General features: G+C 31.1%; 1 protein-coding gene across 1 annotated transcript in view; it reads right to left on the bottom strand.

Annotated features, from left to right (window-relative positions):
* Positions 1-19,204, bottom strand: part of LOC137398058 (leucine-rich repeat protein lrrA-like) — a 51,458-nt gene that overhangs the window by 11,023 nt on the left and 21,231 nt on the right. Inside the window, exons 9-11 of the mRNA XM_068084160.1 lie at positions 13,024-13,164; positions 9,250-9,390; positions 64-204 (exon numbers count right to left, since the gene is read on the bottom strand). Coding sequence (XP_067940261.1) covers positions 64-204; positions 9,250-9,390; positions 13,024-13,164 — 423 coding nt within the window. The remainder of the gene's footprint in view (positions 1-63; positions 205-9,249; positions 9,391-13,023; positions 13,165-19,204) is intronic.

Raw genomic sequence — 19,204 nt, 5'->3', positions numbered from 1 at the left:
TTTTGCTTGAATAATTAGCATGAAACCTTGTTAGAATGTTTGATCGAGTGTATAGATACTGACCTAAATGGAAGTTTTTTCAGGTCACAAGAATTCAAGTTGAGCTTCTCTAATAACACCAGTTTTTCCATACCGGCAAGCGAATCGGAGTCTAGTTCATTCAAGTTGATATCCAGTTCTTTCAGATTGGTCAACGAGTTAAGGCTGTAACAAATAGGCATATGCAACCATAATATTTGTAACCATAGTCAACTTGGTCAGAGTTTAATTAAACCTGTAATTAACTGACATTTGACTTTCCTAAACTAGTAAGTGAATTGATTACATAACAAACAGTTATAAATAGCCACAATACTGCATTATTCAATAAGAATAAATATTTCTATTTTGTTCATCATTTTAGGTGACATCAACTTGTCAGTGTGTCAAATGTAGAAATATGGAGTTTATTGCAATTAATGTTCAACTATGAAATATTGGTCAATCAATCAAATATGTAAAATAATATGACATTTTTGTCAAGTATGGCTACACTTACCATTTACAAAGTAAACTTCTTGTAAACCAAAAGTCAATCCACTGATGATACACATTTTATAATTTTCTAAAACTGTCAGTAAGTCATGCTTATCTTAGTTAAAACATGAGATATCATGTTGTTATGTTATTTTCACACTGAACGTGAAGCGTTGTGAGCCATCGCATCAGTTTATATTATTTAGGATCTATCGAAGAGATGTAATTATAATATCAGTAAAAACACGAAATAGAAACTTCTGAATGCATACTTTTATTTTAATTTAAACTAACAATGAGCTGAGCTTTTAATTTTTATGTAAGTAGAACATAACACAAATGCCTGACTTCATCAACTAGAAAGAGTACTTAGTTACTGTTGCTCAACGAGCTGTCAAATCAGTTGATTCAAAGAAACAACCAAAAACTCTGAATGCAGGCTGATATAACAAAGTTATTTTATCTTAATAATTCATTGGAAGCTGGAAAATGTTGTAAATTGCTATGGAAATCTAATCTGTTGCTATAGCACAAATGTTTTCAAAATTTTTAACATTTAATTGAAAGAAAGTTTATGTAAAAAGTTATTTATGTTTTGTTTTATCTCAAACAGATCGCACAGATAGCAGACATTAGAAATATCCATTGACATTAGAAATATTAATTAATAACAATAATATATAGTGCTTATTGTTTGACACATCATAGAGCAAGTTTTACTAAAAAAAATACAGAATAAGTTTCAAACAAATAAAAACCTATGGTGCAATCTGCAAACATTTTTTTAATTGTACAATGCTTGGCAAAGTTATTGCACAGTTTAGTTCATGGCACAGAAATGTGACAGAAATTTTATTTACAGAGAAAATATAAAAACTTTGAAATTTAGTTATGCGAAGAAAATTTGACCAGTCAATAGAATTCTATGAGTCAATAATGATGTAAACTTATCCACTGCTTGCCATTGTATTATGTTATTGGACTCAAACAACATAGGAAATGGAATATTACATTGTATGTTGTGTTGTTTTCAAAGTCCAGGTTCAGCGGATATAAACATTTTCACAAGCTTAGAATCATATTATATATAAAAAATATATATTTTATTTATAATATAATATGACAATTTTATTGTCAAAGTAAGTAATAAAATATGCATTTCTCTATATACTTCCTTGTATTTGTTGTAAGACACTTGAGAGCTTTACTTACATGTAAGGTAGCCTAAAAGGTAACCATGTAGGTAACTCTCATAAGCATTACCATACAAGCTTGTGTTTTAAACTTCTTGCACAGTATTGAATGTTAAAATACAAAAAACTGTCTAAAACATATTAGATTGCTATGTAGATAAATACTTAGCTTCGACCATGCTGTAACTGACTATATTGCAGTTGGAGACTGGTCCCAGCATAGGGAACCAGTCTATGTTGATTCATTTTGTGATGCACCTTTTTTAAACTCAGTTTATCAGTTTGAAGCTTGTGTTTCAACAATTACATAATTTTTGGCATTAAAAAATACAAAAACTATCTACTAATTTTTTACGGCTTACGTAGATGCTTAGCATGCATGTGCGAAATGTGGCTGAAAGTTTGACTTCATCTCCCAAAAAAGTGTATATTCCTAATAGCTACACGTAAACAGTTGAGTTGAGTTTTGCTCCACAAAAAAAACTTTTGAAATTTTATTTGAAGTAGTTCAGTAGTAAAAAGATACCCGATGTGAAACGATGTGCTTTTAAATGAACTAAAAGCGACAATCAACACGCAACTGACCAAGCAATTAACAAAATATGTTGTTTAAAATTGGTTATTGCTGCTTCTTCATATGATTGCACAAAGAAGCACAATGTAATATGTACTGTCTCATGTCAATTGGTTTGTAACATATTTTGGTCACTTGTTAGGTTATTATTATTACATAGCTTTTATATTGCGCTCATAAATTAACTTTTATATAACTAATTCTCAATTGCACATAGAAAACAAGTTTTGGCTCAAAACTCTGGCAAACATATCAATTGGTGCATTTTCTTTTACAAAATATTTTTAAACCTAATTGTCAAATTAAAATATGCCTACAACTTCATATTGATAAACCAGGTTCTCAGTTTGCTTACTTTAAACTGTACTTTAAAGACTCATGTAATATCCATGTTTTATCTGTTTCTAGCTCTTCACAGCCATTAATGTACAAATTAAGATTTTGGCCTACTGCCAGCGATTTTACTGAAAGTCCCGATTTTTCTTCACTAGGTGTATGCAACTGTTTTACAAGTTTAAACTATCTAGAACAATTTTTTCATGTAATTTATTTTGTCAAAAGATTAACAAACATTGCTGTGCAAAAGATTCAATGTGTATATGATGTGTGCATGGCTAAAGCTACATGAAGAATTTATCACTATAAAGTAGAGCTGCACCACGATTATAAAAAGTGATCGCGATTAATAACTGGTCTGAACCAGTTAATCTTTGATTAATCTTATACTTAACCTAGCAAAAACCTGCATATTTAAAAACAAATATGACAACTACATATAGATTAATTATATTTTTAACAATTGTTAGCAGTAGTACATGTTATGTACAATGTACATAGGTTACAATGTAATAATTATTATGAGTATGAAAACTGTCTATGGAAGTCTATGATTAAGTCAGCGAAGAGTTGAGGCAGCACAGTTTATTCACATTATCTGAATAAAAAGATGCCCTCTTCCTACATACAATATTGAATAGCGATATATAGCAAAAAGTGATTGATATAGAGAATAGCGGCTCACAGGGGACAGTAGTGCCAGTAGTCAGTAGTATTAGTTATTGTCTGCGACAGCTGGTGATGATTTTTGTGCGGTAGGATGAGAATTAGTTAAAATATATTTTAATGGTGATGTGCTGTAGTGGTAGGCAAATTCTTTCTGGCATATACTGCCCTTCGCTTTCTTGTTTAGGCTTCCAACAACTTACAGAAATTTGTTACTTAGGGTGGAAGACATTTTGCTACTTTCATTTTCCATTAAGGCGTCAATCTTATATTACTGATATTTTGAAGCTGAAATATGATTGCGATTTTTTTGAAAAATTAAAATACATGTTTAATTTACTTAAGAAAGTTATTAAAAATAAACAAAAACAAACTGTAAGATATTAAATAATACTGAAATAAATTTTGTTGTTATTACCTTGAAACATGTTCAAACAACTAACAACATGGCTGCTAGATCGCATGGGCTTGTGCATTATATTGTATAAACAAGTTTAATGTTAGCGACTCACTGTGTTTTCATAGTCGAGTGCAGAATAATTGTGGTTTAATTTATTGGTAAGAAAGCGTTGCTTGTCATAATATTTATTTGCTAGTAAATTAAATGGTAGTAACCTGCTACGGTAGTATTACTAGCGTATGGTACTAAACAGTACAAAGGAAAGGAACCACACCAAGATCATCGCCTCGGTTGCATTTTAATTGAAGATTAGTTGCTCCAACTCAGTTAATCATTTATTTCTATTAGTGGCGTTAATCGTTTAATCAACGCGATCATTTTGCAGCTCTACTATAAATCTAAAACGGTTCTAAACCATGTTCTTTACTCATACCAAAGTACTACTTTCACCACTTTTTATTTTCAGCGTAATCACTAAAATGTAATCTAAATTGGCTATAAGGTCATTTTCATAGAAAATCTTTAAATAACCCGGTCATTTTGATATACGTTTTGAAGATCGTTGGTTATTTTGGCAAAAATAACACAATAATAAAATGAAATTACCACGCGATTGCAATAAAAGTTGCTTAAATGCACAAACAGTAGTTAAACATAGATTCTGCAAAAATGTGCATGCAGCAGTCAGAGGGTTAACATTTTTATTTGCCATAATATACATGTTCTAATGAAAACACAGTAAATCAGCTTGATGTGACATCTTGTGCAGACTGAATTGCAAGAATATGTTATACTGTTTGACGTTTGGCATACTTCATATCTCTCGGTTTCTCAGTCATATTGTAATGATCAATAGAACACATCACACTGTTTTGGCATTTACTTCTGTCTCTTTAACTTCTCTCCAACAACCATAACTCACAATTTAAAATAACCTTTACCTTTTTCAAATTATGTAGATGAAGACATGTTTGTTTTCATCTACACTGACATAGCTTCAACTTTTTAATAAACTGCAAAAAAGTGTGTATACTTTGTCATAATGTATCGCAAAGCTGATACCATGAAAATGCCAAGACTGCGTTGCAAATTCACCTCGGACAGTTTTTGGGTTATTTTTGCTACTGTCATGAGCCTGTATAGGCAAAAAACTATCTGAGTTATTACAACCAAAACAACCACTATTGTGTCATATTTTGAACTAATGAAGTTCTAAAGAATTCATAGTCTTATTAGGGAAACATTTGTAGCTGAAATAAATCTGACATGGCAGGTCCTTGCAAACAAGACATTGCAATAAAAGAATCTATGTAACACCAAAAACATGATAGGCAATATACCTAATTTACATCGGCTCAACGCATAAATATGTTTTCTATTTGTTTTCAAGTGCAGATACAATAGGATAATTAATCAGCTACTCCTAATCAGAAATGCTTCCTATAAAGTGCACTAATCCCCACTATGCCAATGGTGGCTATACACAAACACGTTGCTCTGCCGTCTGATATAGCGTGTGGTAGCAAAATAAATTACGTATTTGTTTTCCATATTTAATATTAAAAGTTAAGAATGGTGAGTGTAGTTATTTTGGGTGAGTTGAATTTATGTTTTTTATCGCCAGCCTAGTAAAACCTTTGCTTGTGAATATGAACAAGTAATATGTTTAATTATAAAATATGTGATATATAAAAGTAATTAAATATCCATCACCTGAGTTAAAATTGATGTTTACTATTGGGCTGTGTTTAGCTGTATTCACATTCTTTATCATTACCTTTAGTAAATATGGCTTGTTGGATTGAATACAAATGTTACTGCTTCAAATCACCATCAAACTGCCATTAAAACACCTAGGTTATGTGTCTTTAAAACCTTCCCTTGAGTGATATTTTGTTTGAGGTGACGTTCAATTAAAAGGTGCCGCTGTTTATTCTGACTAACCTGTCAATTTTTTTTGAAAAAAATAGAGCCTCTTTCAAAAAGGAATAATAATGCTGCCTACATTTTGCAACATTGAGAAACATTGATGACGTCGACCTGAGCATTTTTGCAGGGGTAATTCTTGGCGAAGCAATGCGTTTATTGTATTATATGTAAAAACAATATATACAATAATATATTTGGTTGACTCCATATATTAGCATACAAGCAATTTAATTTTAAGTTTATCAATACTGGAAAAGCTGATAAGAGGTCAACGGTTTTATCGCCTCTAAATAATTCCTAAACTTTTAACATGAAACCTAACTAAACTTTGCTAATTACATCATTTGCTGTGTAAATCTGAATTTTATTTGCTTAGAGTCATTATAGAGGGTTGACATCATAAAAACGGCTTCAATGCATAAATTTTAAGGCCTCAGCTAATCATGAAGAAATTAAACATAGCCTTGAATTATCGTTTATGACATCTGTTTAGTTACGCAGTAATTTACGACGACCATTAATAATCACTGAAAAATCATGTTAACAATGTTAATACATTGTAAATCAATGTTAATACAAGTTTTTAACTTTCCAAAGAAGCTTGCTGAGAAAGAATAGCCAGAACTATCCACCTAGTTAACTTGTTTTATTTTAGTTCTATTCACTCCAAATTTAGGCTGATATAAAACATACACATGTTTATAAAACAAGAACATTACATTGATTTATTAAACTTTTTATTTAGCGATATGTTAAACCGAGTCTAAAATACAACAACAATCCGTGAACTACATGTATTTTTAAAATACCTTTAGAATTACTGTAGCTGAACAAAACTGAGTCAAATAATAACTTATTAACCATAAAGGCAAAATTTCAAATGAATAATTCAACAGGTTGGTTTCTTATTAAAAACTACAATTTTGCCATCCCAAACTCAGTTAGTGCGTTTATATCAGAAATCTTTACGCAGAGTTTCACAAATGTAAAAAAAATATACAAAAAGTGATTTATTACAGGTTGTCGAATAAATATTTAATATTTTCCAACTATGTATGTTTAGTTTTTAGTTGAGCAGATCATTTTTCATTTTTAAAGACAAAACGACCAGTGAAGTTTTTTACCACAATGGCACACCTTAAGGATAGAGTGTCATAATTCTATTACGCATAAACACATACATGTATATTTTAGTATACAACCAAATTATCTGAAAAAAATGTAATCTTTAGGTTAGTTTCACAGGTCAAAAATCCAATGAAATTTACTTTAAGATTTTGTGGTCAAACCAAAATGAAACCCATAATTACAACTTACACTGTAATGTAAAACGAGAAAACATAATAACAATAAACGAAGTAACAAAAAAGCATTAAAACATGTTTCAGTGGTCAGTTTATTAACCCTTTCACTGCCGTAGACGCATAAATGCGTTTTCATGGGACGACTGCCGTAGACGCATTATTGCGACTTTCCAAGCCATTGCGTAGTTACCTCATTTTATTATTCGTTGACAGCATAACCCACGGTCTTTAAGACTTTTATGAAATTGACAGTGTTGTCTGAAGATTTGTCTATAAAATTAGCCTAAAGTAACGAATCAATTTCAAACTTTTGTTAGAGAATTTCTAATTTAATAACGAACATTTTTTGTGTGAGTTCATTAATTACCACGCGCGAGTCAGAAAACAGGTAATTAGTAATGTTGATGGCATTATAGCCATTTCAGTTTCAAATTTTCGTGATTATACAGATAGTTAAAGCAGCAGCACTGCCTCTGAGAGTAGTGAAAGTAATAATATTGTAAGAGTAAAAAGCATGGAAGATCGTTTTAGCTTCGCATCGATCATAGCATCACACAGCTTTATCATCGCACAAAGTATAGATCCGTTGGATTTTAGCATAGCAATGATGGCTGAAATTTTAGCAAATTAAAATATGTAACTAAATTGTTCTGAATAGAGATTGAAATTGGAAAAAAAATACTGTTTACATATCATGAAACAATATCGGCAATTTTCGGTAAAATGGCTGGCACTTGGCAGATACCCAAATTTGTACATGCTCGGCAGTGAAAGGGTTAACAACAGACTGAAATGATAACACTGAAATATACACTGACATATTTGTTTTGGAAAATGACTTTGTATCAAATTTGTGATGAGCAGTCGTTGTTTACAATCGTCTGACAATAATTTGTAGTCCATAATTACTGGCGAAACCAGTCTTAGCCTGGTCAATGCAAATCGGACTGACACAGATTTTCTTTCGATATGATTTGAAACATGAGAAAAGTTTCTTGCCCATTTTACAAACACAGCATTCGCTAAACAGGTGATATGTTACAAAATCAGATCATCCACTTGCTTGGATTTTGTTGCCACATCTGACATAAAAGCTCAGCCTTTGTGGAAAAGATTACATGGTTTTCACTTTTCAATTGATGATTTTGCAAAAACCACGGGCTTGTTCGGAGGGTATGTTTTAGCAAAAGACACCAAAACAAAAAAAATGGATGACCATTTTCAACTTGTAGGCATACTGTATTTTTTATTTTGTAACTATAATCAACAACATTGCATAAAAGGTTGAACTCATTGAAATGTTTGCTAAAGTTTGAGTCATAACCTTTTTCATTGTCCTTAAATTAGCCTGAAAATGTCAAAATAATCTAATTATGCCAAATTGAAGCTTTTTAGCTTGTGCGGTCAACTTCGGCCAGCCACTTTTTTTTGTTTTCATCAAATTACATGTAGTATCAAATGCTCAAAAATATATAATTACGCCAAATTGAACCGCTTTAGCCAGATTTGGTTGAATTCACTGTCAAACCTTTTCATTTGCATCAAAATTGGTCTAAAACCCTCAAAATCATCTAATTACTTTGAATTTAGACTTTTTACCAAGTTTGGTAAAATATGGTATGTAACTTTTTCAATTTTGAAATTCGTTTTTTTGCAATCAAAAATAAGTTGGACATAAGTTAATTTATATGTGCAGCTTCTAAGTTATATTTTTATGACAGATGATGAAACAAAAGTTTATAATTTTTGAACAAAAGTATTTGCCAGTTGATTGGTTAGTTGCATTCTGATTGTGGCTTCTTTGAACCTATTCCATACCTTCTGATGTCAACAACTTTTGGCTGGACTAGTTGATATTAGGATACAAACCATTGTTTAGCGGAGCATAACCTTTTGTGCATAAACATTGAGATTACATATTTTGCAAAGAAAAACATAAAATTTTTAAATGCAAGTTTAAATTTTTACAAGTAAGATAAATGCATACTTGACCTTCAAAGCAGTAATACAGAGTCTATCTTAATTACTAAACTCAACGACTGATTGTTGAAACATACATTGTATATGGAAGGAGCCATAAACTTATTTTGAAATTTTCCTTCACCATATGAAACTACACCGGCTGATGGGGGTTTGCTACACTAGAATGAGTCTATTACTACTACATGGTTCGATTGGTATAGGCCAATTATTTATCTAGCAATCCATGTTCCTATTCAAGGTTTTGAGTTTAAACATTCAGCAAGGTTGAAAAAAGGAACTCAGACAAAAAGTATTCCTGAACACGACAAAGCTATGTGAAGGTTTATTTGGATACTATTTCACACCTACCTGAAGGACATTTTGGAGAGGCCACAACATCTCACTTTTAATTTTTGTAGAGATTTTACATATTTAATGACAACAGAACTCGCGGAATCCATTTTACTATAAGAGAGGGTCAGCTCATTCAAGCTGGGCAGGGAAGGAATCCTGTAACAATAAGTTCAACAATATCCAATGATTTCAACTTCTGCATTCAGAGTTATTTGTTCTATGTTGAAATGAACATTTCTAGGAGAATACAATGTATTTGTTTTTTGGTTTTACTAGTGAATCATTCAATCAGGCATATATCAAATAATAACTTACTGAAAAACAATAATCTGATCATATTGAGCATCGTATATCCATAATGAAAAAACTAAATAATTGAACAGCAAATTTAAAGAAAAATGACTTATGTTGCCATAGAAACACCGTACAATAAATGCAGAGTTCGCAGAGGGTAAAAAGTGTGACAAAAAGATGAGTTAAAACTTAATTTTACAAGTACTTTGTATAATCAGAACGTGATAATTAGGTTTTGATAATTTTATATTGTTCGATAGAAAATTAACACTGCATTGTTGGTTTTTTTAACCAGCATTCTTCATTGCTTCTCAGAAGTGAAACTTCTTTGACCTAATAAAAAAACTTTGAACAAAATTAGAAAAAATTTACATTTTTTCCAGTTCAACTAACAAAACTTCATGTTTTAATCATCTGTGCAAGTCACATATTAACCAATATTTTAAGCATGGAGTCAAATATTTGAAAAGAGTGTAGACATGTGAGTTCTACAGTTCTCACAGAACTAAAATCAGTGAAAAAACTGTAGCTACAAACGATCTGCCATGAATGGTCATTGCTAATATGATATTGTGATGAGATGACATAAATAAATACAATAACGTAATGAGGATGGGATCTAAACATATTTTACATTGGCTAAATATACATGTACACAGATAACTGTAATTGTATAAAGGCGCAATTAACTTTATTTGCGTTTGTTATCATGTCTGTGCAGCAAGTAGCGTAGTCTCATGGTGGTTTCACTTTAAGTAAAATCAAGAGTTTAATATTTTAGATGAACTGGTTATTAACCCCTATTAATTAAAAAATAAAAAGAATACAAAATTTTCAGCATTAAGTCTAGACGATTAGAGCATTGTTATGATTTCATGTTATTTTTAACATAAATATTTCAAATAATATATTGGTTAATTTCTTTTATTGGAACAAAATAGCCAAAAAAAATTTTTTCAATTCTGAAAAAAGTTCTAAAATAGTTTAATAAATTTGATGGTCCTATATACATAATCATAAAAGACTCAATGCAAATCTTTGTAAGACCAATGGTCGCCATCAAAAACTTAATTACAAAGTCTAGTGAATTATTTTCTATCACCTCTATTTAGCCTTGAAGAAGTTTACAATCACCATTAAAATCCCCAAATAACCTACTTATATTATACACATTATTTATTTTCATAAGAAGCTGACTGAAAATAAAATAGCCAGGAAGTTAGCTTTCCTTGTCTAGTACATGTCTAGTAAACTTGTATTCTTCCAGTTCTAATCGCTACAAATTTAGGCTGATATAGAATGCAAATAAAACCAGTATTTTCTGATAATCTATTAAACAGAGTCTGAATATAATAATAAAAACCTGTGAGGTAGTTTCAAATACATTTAGATTTAGCTGAACCTAAATGAGACTGATTCATGTGTTGACGCTTTTAACCCTTTCGCGGGAGAATTTTCAAAACTAAATCAGACTCCCATGGGCGAATTAATTTTCCAAAAAATCAATTTTTTTTAAAAGGTTCATACAATTTTCTGTGTGTTATTATGTGCATATATCTATGTTTAAAGGTGCATATGTATACATGTATATGTTCATAGGCATATATATATTATAAACAAATAAAAATGTACAACATAAAATATATGTTTTTCATAATAATTGTCTATTTACGAATGATATTTTCGAAAGCATTCTCCTTTACAAAGGCCCACATCACAGTCTTTGCATCATGTACTTATTTGTGTAACAAAGAGATCCCACAAAAATGTACTTCCTGGATTGACAGGCTCAAAAAACTTTTCAAAATACTCTACTGGTTGAGCATCTACTGGAGTAAATACTGGGCCTGTCACTGCTATAAACTGCTGAATTGTAGGAGATTTATCTCTGTTTATGTTGGTCATATTCTTCCAGGCACTGGCATCACTCCTACTCACATCCTCATCATTACTGCTACCAGCCTTTTCATCACTGACACTTCCAGATGTAAAGTCATTACAATCACAATTCAAACCTGATTCACTGTCATCTCTTGCTACTAAATCTAAAAAGTCACTGTCATCTCTGAATCTCTTAGTAATTTCGGTACTAGTACTTGCTTTATTAGAATAATTTCGGGAGGTTCTTTTAGAAGTCGCCATGACGGTAAACTAAAGTCAAACTCTCAAAAAATTTGGTAAATAAAAGCTAAAAGCGAAGCAAGAAAAATAAAAGTTGATAAATTATTTAGAACAATTTTCTAATTTTTTTCGAAAGTTTATTTATTCAACACTGCTAAAAACGATCGTTTTTTTCAACCTTGAAGTCAATTTTTGAGACTAACCGAAACTACTATATCGTAGCTTGCTATTGGTAAAAAAAGTAAACAAAAAACGGCATTTAGCTAACCAGAAACGGCAATAATAAAATACGTTACCGAAACGACAAAAAAGTCGCACTGCCCATTAGCAGCCGTATTGCAAAGCGACAAAAACGTCGCACTGCCCGCGAAAGTTAACAAATACAGAGTGTAATTCACCAGCTTGGTTTCTGATTCAAAGATTTAACCGTTTGACATTTAAAACTTGGGAAAAGAGTTAATAAAAAATTACATAATTTCAAATGAAGAAATTAGAAAATAGAAAAAAGTTATAAGAAGACATGACATTTTTCAAAAAGGTGCAAAAATAAATTGCAACGAATTGAATTGTCAATTTATTAACAGAACATTAAAATGCAACCATTGATTATGCAGAAAAAAAAAGTTTTGGCAAAGATATGTTGTGAAAGTTAATCTGATTTAGTCAAAGTAAACTCAGTCAACGAGTAAACGTCTAAAGTCAACGAATGACAATTTAGCACTTAACTGTTGTGTTTTTGTTGTGTTGTTGGTAATAACAACACCAACATATTTATTTTGGACAATTACTTTCTGTCAAACTGTTTGGGAGTAAATTTATTTTGACATTCGACTAACAATAAAGTACATTGGATATTTACTGCCCATACTAACCCCTACACTGACTGACGTGGTTCAGGTTGGCACAGATTTGCTCCTGATATGGTCATTGCACATACGTGGAACCTGGACATTTTATGTCTCTTGTAAATAAAAAAAAACATTTAGTCACATGTACAGCATGTGCATTTGTGCTAAAAAAAGATTTAACACAGAAACGGTTGTATGGAGTCTATCGTAATTACTGAAGTCAGCAATTGATTCTTTTAACACACTTTGGCAAACCAATAGAAGAACTTAAAAAATGTATATTTAAAAGTTAAAATACGCAGGCTGACATGGGCTTGTTATGCGGGAACAGATATTTTACCATATATACTTGGTTAGAATGCAGTACAGGCGTATTATTCATTTTACAATTTCCTATTTACAAATCTTTAACTTGAACATTTATGTAGAATTGTGCAAACAAGTTAAACAAAAACTCAGACAGTATCGTTTATAAACATGACAAAGAGTTGCAAAAATATATTGGCTTATACTATTTCTGTCTTACCTGAGTGGTGAATTGACAAAGTTGCAATAACCCATGTTGAGTTTCTCCAGTGACTCAAGATTTTCTAGGACAACAGGACTGCCAGATTTCATCTTACTGCGAGAGAGGTCCAGTTCTTTCAAGCTGGGTAGTGAAGCAAGTCTGGAACAAAAACTTTAAAATGACTTAATGACTTCAACTTCTGCATTTAAAGTTACATGTATTTGTTTCATGTTGAAGCAAGTATTTATACGGAATACAACATATTCCGCTTTTTAGTTCTGCAGGTCAACAGTTCAACCAGACAACTATGGAATAATCATAACTGGAAATTAATCATCACATCATATTGAGCAATGTAAATTCAGAATGCCAAAAATAAATATGTGAAGCAGCAAAAATCAAAGCAGAAAGATTTTTATTGCAAATTACAATAGAGGCACAATACCATAATGCAGATGTGGCCTGAGAAAAAAACTGACAAAAACATAAGGGGAAATTTAATTTTACAAAAACTATGCATAATCAGAACTTGGCAATTATGTTTTGTTGATTTTGTATTGTTCAATAGAAAATTAACACAAAATTGTTTTTTTTTTCAGCAAGAGTTTTTTTACAGCTTCATAGACGTGTGAGAGATTTGATAGCTATCGAATGAATCTGGAAAAGATTTTGTGATTTTTCATTTTTTTCAGCTAAACTAACAAAACTTTCAAGTTTTAATGAGCTGCACAAGTCGCATATTAGAACTTACTTTAAGGATGGAGTCAAATATTTCCTATATATTTACTTCATATATTTTTCAATGTTTATGACAAGCTGGTCAGAAATCAAGGTTTCTAACGATTACGTAACTTTTTGACTATCAAGTTAAATTTATTGCCGAAACTTAAATACATTTTTTTGTAAAAAATTTAATATTTGTTGGAGGTATGCATAATTTTCAATATTATACTGATACCATGATACGCCGATACCATCTAGACGGCAAAACAATGACACAAATTGAGCCAAGACAGTTTTTTGGGTAAATGTTGCTACAACCATGAGCTTGTCAGAAATAAAAGATTCAGCAAAAATATTACAGCTATAAACCAAATAATCACACTTTAGTAATCTTAATTTTTAATGGGAGTTACCAATAGTTCACAGATCTAAAACTAGTAAAACACTTGTAGTTGTAGTCGATCTGACATGTCTGGCCATCCTAATAAAATATTTCAATATAATGACCTGATTAACTGAAGTAACAAAATCAGGATGAGCTCTAGACACTTTCATATAGGCTAAACGTAAACAGATTATTGTATTTGTATGAAACTTGCTTGGGTCTGGCTATGCTTGTTTTGGCGCATCGTATAAGCCATATAATACGGCTTTGCCAAGCCGTATTATATGGCTTGTAGTAGCGAAAGAGCTAACTTACTTGTTTTCTATACAAAATATCAATTTTTATAAATTGTGAGTGTTTTAACTTTTGATGAGCTGCGTTTATGTTTTCCTTCACCTGCCTTGCACAATCCTGCTTGTCAAATTGAACAAGTACATTGTCAAATTATAAGATTTTGATACACACATTTTATTGAAACATCCATCAGCTTAGCTAAATTTAATGTTTACTCTTGGGCTAGGTTTAGCTATATTCACACTCTACCACTACCTTAGTGGAATATTGCTTGTTGAATCGAACAAATGTTTTACTGCTCCAAAGTACCATAAAACCGTAATATGAACACCTTGGTTTTGTATTTTTCAACTCATCTCTCAGGGTGAAGTTTTTTTAGAGGTGAAGGTCAACTAGATGGTGGCTCTGTATATCTCAAAAAAGCTCAACAGACTTTCGGAAAAAAGAAATTTTTCTTTTTGCAAAGTCATTTTTGCCTATATTTGATAGCTTTTTTCTTTATGCTGTCAACCTCAGCGCTTTTGCTTAACTGTTTTCTCATTATTTTTTACAGTGATAATTAATAATTATTTTAATGGTGTGATTTTCAGAGTTTCAAAGACAAAACCCAAAATTTTCAAGTTGGAAAATAGCTTTTGATACACCATACCGATAGCTGCTATTACATGCATGTTGTACGATGATCGTGAAGAGCTTTTCCATCCTTCATCAGACATTTCAAAATGTTTTAATCAATTTATAATCTAAACTGTAAACCGAAGTAAAAAGGATGGATCTGATTTGGCAACTTCAAACCAGGCTCTAGTTTTGACTATCTTAATTATTAAAGTTTTTAGATAGGCGGTCACGAAGACTATGGCAGCAACAACAGCAAATGTAAAAATAGTTATTTGTTATGGATAAATATTATTAGCGTTATGATATTTTTTGAAAATAACGTAATCACCATAACACTAATTGTGTCCAATTTTGGCATAGATTTTTATCTAGTATAATATAGAAGGATGCAATTATCAAATATCTTGTGTCACTTTGTGTCACAAGTGTGTCACTTTCAAAGTTTCAAATAGAATACTCAAAGCTATCAAGTTAGAAAATAAACTTTGATGCACCATACTAATGGGTGCTATAACATGGGTGTAGTGTGTAGTTTTTTGAGAATATTCTGATTGCTCGTCTGAATCTTACGTGTTTTAGTATGATTGTAATCCACATTCTGCACAACAGTTGACACATTGGATCAGATTTAGACCTTAGCAACTTCAAACCATGGTCTAGCTGCGACTATTGTGACATTGATTATTCTCAGATACATGGGCATTAAAACTATGGCAGCAACCACAGAATATCAAAAAATAACTAATTGGTGATGATAAACAATAATAGTATCATTATAACTAAAAAAGATAAGAATGTAAACACTGTAATAATATTTTTCAACTCTTTTGGCAATTTGTGGACTCTTTTCTATTGATCAAATTCTCTTTTGGGTTCTTAGATATCAGAAAAGTAAAATACTAGTGTCACTCAATTTAAAAATGGCACAGTTTTTTTACCTTTTTTTGCGGTGCCATTATAAAGGTGTCATTCAGATAAAGACGTTTTTTATATAAATATAACAATCTAATAAAGGTTTATCTAAATTTACTGATTTGCCAGTTAAACCGTCGGTACATATTTCCATTTGATCACACCAACAGTGAACTACTTTTTTAAGTAATAGATCTAGACTGTTAAATGATTATTTTGATTTGTATTAACTTGATTTTACAGAGTAATCTAGATTTTCATTTATATTAGTACATGACAATGAAATCCAGTCTTTTCAATGCCGCAAAAGTTTATAATTATGGGTTATTTGGTTCTTTGCTGCTAAATAATCCTACTTTTTGTTCTGGAATCCAACCAAAATGTAGTAATAAAAATATTTTTCAGGTGGTCCAATATTTGATTGCTCCCAATTGCTAAATAGGGATGAAACCGTAAAAGCTCAAGTTCAAGTAAAAGCAAAAGTTCAATACCAAATTTTTTGAATCTTCGGCATTGAACCATTAAAAACCTCATTAGAAATCACAATGAACTATTTTACATCACCTCTGTTGAGCTTTGAAGTAATTTAAAGCAAATATTATGCTTACTATTATTTTGTTACTACTATTACGAACATTAGAAGCTTATTATGTTTAATACATAGCTTATTCTCAAGAAGCTGACTGAAAATAAAAGCCAGAAATTTATTTATTGACATCCACAGCTATTGTCAACTAAACTAGTTATATTCAAATTATATTTAGGCTAACAAATTAATGCTAATATAAAATAGGTGAAACAAGTATATCACATTTACCTGCTAAACATAGTTTAAAATCTAATAAAAATACAATTTCAAAAGACCTTTAGATTTAGCTGACACAACACGAGACCGATGCAAGTGAGGAGCTTTCAACATAATGGCGTTATTTTTAACGATTATATCAACAGCTTGGTTGCCTGTACAATGATTTCCCAAGTTGACACTTCAAGCTCAATAACCAATTCTACAAAATAAAATTATTCAAAAAACTACAAAAATATTAAAAAATCATACAAAAGCCAAAATCAAAAATTGATTTTTTGTTGAAAGTTGAACATTTTCAACAAAGTTGAAAATTAAATTAATGTAAATTTATTTTGTTACATTAACGATTACTATTAATGTAACAAAAGAAATCTACATGAATTTGATTTTCAACTTTTAAACTACACACTCAAGTGCAAAAGTTAGCTATGCTAGAGAAAAAAGTCTTGCAAGAGAGATTTCGTTAAACCTAATCCAATTTGTTAAAGTCAATTCAACAGTAATTTAGCATTTCTGTTTTACCCTTTTTCTATTGGTCATATTATTATTTTTTCAACGAATGATGAGCTACAATTTGATTACTACACTTTGCCGGTTTCAGTACTATTCAGACTGAGATATTTATTTTGAACATTCATTCCTTGTTCAAACAATACTTGTCGAGAGCGGATGTCTTTTTACCATTGCCTAAAAGTGAGTTTTATTAGATAGTTACTGTTCATACAAACTCCTATACTTACCGATGTGCTTCTAGCTGACACAGATATGTTTCAGATATGGTCTGGAAAATACCCGCAATTTTCTGCATTGCTCATAAAAGAAAAGGCTTACTAATCAGTGGCAGCAATGCAACTGACAAAGCAGGTTCAGCCAGTGCAAAAATAACGACATGGCCCTAACCTCTTCAGTGTCGGGTTTGCAAAGGCCAGGGGCACGTCCGAGGGACTGTTTTTGTATTACACAGCTGAATTGGAAAACGGTTCAGTATTCTAAATTTCAAGGCATGTTTACACTTTATAACTATATTGGTATAATAATGCATATAAAATTCATTGAACTCATTGATATGTTTGCTCGGTTTTGAAGCTATGAATGAAGTTTTGTGGCAATAGAAAAAGAGTTATATATTTTATAATAGTTTAATCTATAAGTGTTAAAGTTATTTAAACCTAAAGTTATATAATAATAGACAAGCAATTGATCTAAATATAGAGTCAGAAACCATGTTTATAAAAAGCAATACTTAAAAAGAATAATTAAACTGAATTTATAATTTTGATCAAAATTTGTGTGCCGATTGCTTGACTAATTATAATCTGATTGTTGCTGTTGTTTGAATGCAATACATAGCTTCTGATCTCAACTCCATTTTGCTCTGCTGAAATATTTGATAGTGCGCTTCAGACAATGTTTTTGTATAGCAATCATTGAGAATACATAATTTTGCATATATAAAGATATACTTTCACCTGAATATTTAGCTTGCACACCCGTGGTAAAATGATATTTTACTCTAAAACAGTAGCATGTAGTTTATAGAATTTAACCCTTTCAGGCCTGTTCTCAAATATTTCGGGACAAGTTCTGTTCTCTTAGGCCTGATCCCGAATGTTTCGGGATAATTTTTGAGTCGCTCCATTGCGTTGCCTTCTAGCTACATTGGTTTTAATAATTCACCAAGTGAAATGTAAGAGCCTGGGCATCTTTTTGATACCCAATATGTAATTGGAAAATATATCTTTTACTAACAAATTATGCGATAGATATAAACTGTTTTGAAAATTCGTTGACTTCCTTTTTGCGAAAAGTTTATCTGGACGTTGGCCAATTTCTTAAGTGAATCAGATGTGGTGAACAAAATAGCAACAAAACTAATGTTCAAGGAGAAAGTTAGAACTTTCTCAGAGAAGAGGGTAAGTTTTACGTGGCACTGTATATAATTAAGCCGGTAAAAAAACAGAAAAAGAAATACAATTTTTGTTGTGAATTTCCAAAAACTAAGTATTTTAACAGATACTCTAACAGTGTAAAATATGGAATTTTTTATGCTACACATGTTTATAACATTTTAATTAACTCTTTTGCAGGCATAGCAACATAATTTAGTTTTGTGATACTGAAGCAAATGGGCACAGCCACTAGTATGTCGCCAATCCTAATAAGAGCCTTAACTATTATTAAAAGTTTTTGCCCTCGCCTAATCCCTACAATCCACTTTAACAACAACTTTGTCCCAACCAAACTTAAAAGACACATTAAAAATAACAAAAAAAGAGGAAAAAATTGAGATAAAATAAAGTGAAGGAATAGGAAGGAAGAAGCTGAAACTAAGAGTAATCTACTCATGTTACCTAATAAAGATATCGCTCTAATGCCCCATTATGGGGCGAATGCGATTAATTGATTTGACTTGACACGAACGTTGTTATAACTCGGTTTCTGGTTATATTTTTGCCTTT

This window comes from Watersipora subatra, chromosome 6, assembly GCF_963576615.1.
Source record: "Watersipora subatra chromosome 6, tzWatSuba1.1, whole genome shotgun sequence".
Lineage (NCBI taxonomy): Eukaryota > Metazoa > Bryozoa > Gymnolaemata > Cheilostomatida > Watersiporidae > Watersipora > Watersipora subatra.
This window is presented reverse-complemented; position numbering and strand designations above follow the sequence as displayed.